Below are 4,608 nucleotides of genomic sequence, written 5' to 3'. Positions count from 1 at the left end.
TCCTTCCTTCCTTCCTTCCTTCCTTCCTTCCTTCCTTCCTTCCTTCCCATCTTATTAGAGTATATTCTCAAGTAATTTTTTTGTTTGTTTTAGAAAATATCTAAGGGTGTAAACTTTTAAAGACTTAATGCATTAGAAAATGTCTTTACCCTCATATTTGATTGATGGTTTGAATTTCAAGTTTAAAAATATTTTTCCTTGTTCTGCTCAGCACCCATGACCTCCATTCATTCTGAAGACTGGTATCTTTATCTTTTGTATTTTAGATTATTTCTTTTTCTTTGTGCCTTTCTACAATTACTGTTAATCAAATAGTAAAAGTCATATGTCAGCTTTCTGTGTTTCTTAAACAGATTTTTCTTTTACTTTCCTCATTTCTTTGTCCTTTTTTCCCACTTTAAGGCTTTCTCCTGATTTTTTAAAAAAAAATGCTTACTTATTTATTTTCAGAGAGAGAGTGTGAGTGAAGAGTGGGGGAGGGGCAGAGAGAGAGAGAGAGAGAAACCCAAGCAGGCTCTGTGCTGATGCGGGGCTCTAACTCATGAATTGTGAGGTCATGACTTAAATTGAAACCAAGAGTTGGACACTTAACCTACTAAGCCACCCAGGCTCTCTCCTGAATTTTTAAATTTTGGCGTTCTTAATTTTAATTTTCTTTTCTTTTTTTTTTTAACATTTATTTATTTTTGAGACACAGAGAGACAGAGCATGAACAGGGGAGGAGCAGAGAGAGAGGGAGACACAGAATCTGAAACAGGCTCCAGGCTCTGAGCCGTCAGCACAGAGCCCGATGCGGGGCTCGAACTCACAGACCGTGAGATCATGACCTGAGCCGAAGTTGGACGCTTAACCGACCAAGCCACCCAGGCACCCCTTAATTTTAATTTTCAAGTATTATTTCTTAATCTCTGATTGCTTTCTTTCCATAGCTGTCTGTTGTTATTTTATAGATGCAACTATCTTCTTGAATTTGTCTGAGGTAACTAATTAGAATTAAAAAATTCCCCATTCTCTGAATTATCTCAGTTTCCTGCTGGATCATCTCCACCTCCTTAGTCCTTCTATTTTGTGTTTTAGCTTCCTAGGATGTTTGATAAACCTTTATTGTGGGTGCATGTTTATGAGTGAGGGCATGACAGCTCCTGGGTCTCTCCTTTGCCTTTTGTGGTCACTATGGGAGGAGTGGGTCCTGCCTGACCTACGGCCACGTCCTCTGAGTGTTGTGTGTGTTGCTGTTTGTGTAAATAGCGCCCGTCTGCACCGTCTCACAGAAATTAGTCCAGTCTCCGTTCTCTTGTTCTCAGTGTTATAATGGCTTTCTCTTTTTGTGCTTTTTTACTGTCCGATAAATGAGATTTTTAAAAGCAAGAAAGATAAATGTGTATGCACAGTCTCACACTGAATTTTAACCGATGTTTATTTCTGCTTAATCAGCTCGTGATGTTTTATATTCTCTTTAAAGAGAACACGAGGGGCGCCTGGGTGGCTCAGTCGGTTAAGCGTCCGACTTCGGCTCAGGTCATGATCTCATAGCCGTGAGATTGAGCCCGGCATGGAGACTACTTGGGATTTTCTCTCTCTCCTTCTACCCCTCTCCCCCACCTTCACTCTCTCTAAAATTAAAAAAAAAACAAAAAACTAGGGGCACCTGGGTGGCCCAGTCAGTTAAGTCTTCAATTTTGGCTCAGGTCAAGATCTCGCGGTTCGTGAGTTCGAGCACCAAGTTGGGCTCTGTGCTGACAGCTCAGAGCCTGGAGCCTGCTTCGGATTCTGTGTCTCCCTCTCTCTGTGACCCTCCCCCATTCATGCTCTGCCTCTCTCTGTCTCAAAAATAAATAAACATTAAAAAAAAAAATAAAGAGAACACGATAGACCTTGACTTTCTCAGAAACGACTTGTGTGCCAGAAGCCTCAGGTCTGCCCATGATCTGGGTTTCACATTTGTTTTGTTTTGTTTTGTTTTGTTTTGCCTTATTTTAGCCTCATGACAGCTTTGTGACTCCTCGGAGATGGAGTGAACTTCCTTCCTTGACACTGGTCTGCTGTGCTCCATCTACTGAATTTCTATGTGCTCCTTTCTGTTAGGAATCACTCGACTTTCTGTACCTGTCTGTTTCTGCCAGTCATGTTGATAAGCCCCCGGGGCAGTATCTTTTTCTTCGGAGCTCGGAGGAACAAGAGCAACAGGGGAGCCAGGAGCTAACTTCCGAGTCTGGGGCAGTTCTGAGATTGTAACTATTGTGTGGCTGGCACGGCTCTGCCCTCTCTGCCCGATGCACCATTAAACTGAGCAGGAAGGAGCAGGGAGGCGTCCTCTGACTCGGGGCCGCCTTCGCACCCCTTGGCACTTGCTTCCGGAAGGACTCCACCTCTCCAGGATGCGCCCCCCATCTCTGTGCCACTGTAACACCCATGTGAGCAGAAGAGTTGTAGGCGATGGGACGGAGGTAGACAGAGCTGAGAGAACTACAGGGCGTGTTCTCTGCTCCCAGGAGCCTGCGGACCGGTTAGAGTACCACCGATTAGTAACCAATCCGATCCTACACAACTGTTAGGTTGTGCGTGAACTTTTAAGTGTCGTAAGTGCTCTGCAGAAGTCAGCAGAAGTGAGGGCTTGAGTTGGCTTAAATGGGCAGAATTTTGGAGGGGAGAAGCCTGGCTGTCCAGGCAGTCGTGGGAGCCGAGGTTCAGAGTTAACCTCAGGCAGAGCTTGGGATGACCGGAGGTGGCCGCAGCAGGTGGCTGGAGGCCAAGCCTGGAATTCTCCGCACGGACAGCAGGGCCCACGGCGACTTTGTAAGGAGTTTCCAGTCCTAGAGGAGGCGGGCCGGAGAGGCCAGAGCCGTCAGAGAGGTGGCTGCCGTCTCAGAACCAGGCGCCAGGCTTCAGGACGCAGCGCCGTCGGACCCCCCTCCACCTCTCTGCGTTCTTTTGCGGCCTTGGGTTTGGGTAGTTGAAGACGCTGGAGATGTGCAAGCTCAGAGAGAAGGGGGCACGTGCAAAATGTATCGGGGGAGCCGCTGGATTTTGCAAGTAGAATCTTGGAGGGAAAGGGTAAATGTCCTCACTTCCCATGTAGGTGATAGCTCACAGTCGGTATCAGAAGTCGAAAAGAATCTCCATCTTCCTGAGCATGCAAGACGAAGTCGAGACAGAAGAGATCATCAGGGACATTTTCCGGCAAGGGAAGACCTGCTTCATCCCACGGTACCGGTTCCAGGACAACCACATGGACATGCTGAGACTGACGTCCCCCGACGAAATTCCGCTACTTCCCAGGACATCCTGGAATATCCTTCAGCCTGGAGAGGATGAGGTCCGGGAGGAAGCCTTGTCCACAGGCGAGTGTTATTGGTATTGGGACTGGCACGTGAGGGTGCCGTGGGACTGTGGCCCACTGGTCACGTGCAAGTCACTGGGGGTCGATTTTCTTACCGGGGTGAGCCCTGTGGTGCTTACATTCCAAGACACCCCTGTTAGCTGGCTTAGGGTGAGGTGCTCCCTAAGCCGTCAGGTGCCAGCCGTGAGAGGAGTAACCTCTCATGCCCTGGCCTCTCAATTTCTGTTCTCTTCCAATGTAACCCCGTAACCTACAAAATCAGTAAGATGGGGCGGGAGGGGATTGAGCCAGGGCTCGTGGTATTTGGGGGGTTACCTACTCTGCTTCCTTAACCTCCCCCTGTTGTCCAGCCCTGCCCTTTGGCAGACATTTAGGCACCAAGGGTACACTCAGACCACCTCCCTGCTGGCCCTGCACAGTAGAGCAGATGAATGCCAACATTATCAGACTCTCGTATTTTTAAGGGGAAAGATGGCAAGCATTTTAAGACAGTGAGACGATGAAGGGGCGTGGTATATCTTGGGGGCGGCCCAGGCATATAAGATGAGGCCCTGACATTGCTCAGACTTCATGCAGCCACGTCTCCAGACTCGCAGGCTTGAGGGTGGGACCCAGGACAGTCCACTTCTGTCTGACTCTGGGTTAACTGCTCCTCCAGTGCTCACATCACCTCTGTAACGCCCCTGCTGAAATTCCGGAGGCCGAGCCCACTGTCTTTGCTCTGTCCATTCTGCAGTGCGTTCTTTAGGTTGAGCCAAAATGCATCAGCCTGAACTTCTATGCTTTTGTTCTATTTCTGTGTAAGTACAGCTGCTGGAAAGTAAGGACGAAGCGTGATCTTTCCTCCTAATTTAGTTGCACTTCCTGGTTAGATAAACTCAGGCCAAGTAAGTGAGCTGACTCATTATGTATGGTTTTTAGCACGTGGCTGGCATGATTTGGCACGTGGGCAGAATTACTCGTTTCACTATCAACTCATTGCTAGCCAAGCATATAGCATTTTGGTAATGTTTCCTGAGCATCTCCGTTGTGTGAGACACTGTTAGGTCTGCAGAGACGAGGTCCTGGACTTCAGGGGGCTCACACTCTAACTGGGGAGACAGCAAGTGTATGTACGTAGAAAAATACCCCAGCCTGCAGTGTATGTCAGATACAAGCGTCAAATGCAAAGGTACAGAACGTTACCGAATGTAGACATTCAGGGCTTGGCTCTGAGTAGAAAGAAGCCTACCCAAGACACTTCACTTTTTCCTCCTCTGTGGCGTTTC

At 48.0% G+C, this 4,608-nt stretch overlaps 1 protein-coding gene across 1 annotated transcript in view; it reads left to right on the top strand.

Moving 5' to 3' along the window:
- The window catches only part of MTHFS (methenyltetrahydrofolate synthetase), a 7,263-nt gene extending 3,674 nt beyond the window's left edge, over positions 1-3,589 (top strand). The window contains exon 2 of the mRNA XM_040493394.1: positions 3,080-3,589. Coding sequence (XP_040349328.1) covers positions 3,080-3,589 — 510 coding nt within the window. The remainder of the gene's footprint in view (positions 1-3,079) is intronic.
- The last annotated feature ends 1,019 nt before the right edge of the window (positions 3,590-4,608 follow it).

The sequence above is a fragment of the Herpailurus yagouaroundi genome, unplaced genomic scaffold, assembly GCF_014898765.1.
Source record: "Herpailurus yagouaroundi ecotype Mexico unplaced genomic scaffold, PumYag 185, whole genome shotgun sequence".
In the NCBI taxonomy this organism is placed as follows: Eukaryota; Metazoa; Chordata; class Mammalia; order Carnivora; family Felidae; genus Herpailurus; species Herpailurus yagouaroundi.
The sequence above is the reverse complement of the archived record's forward strand: the minus strand, read 5'-3'. Positions and strand labels throughout refer to the sequence as shown.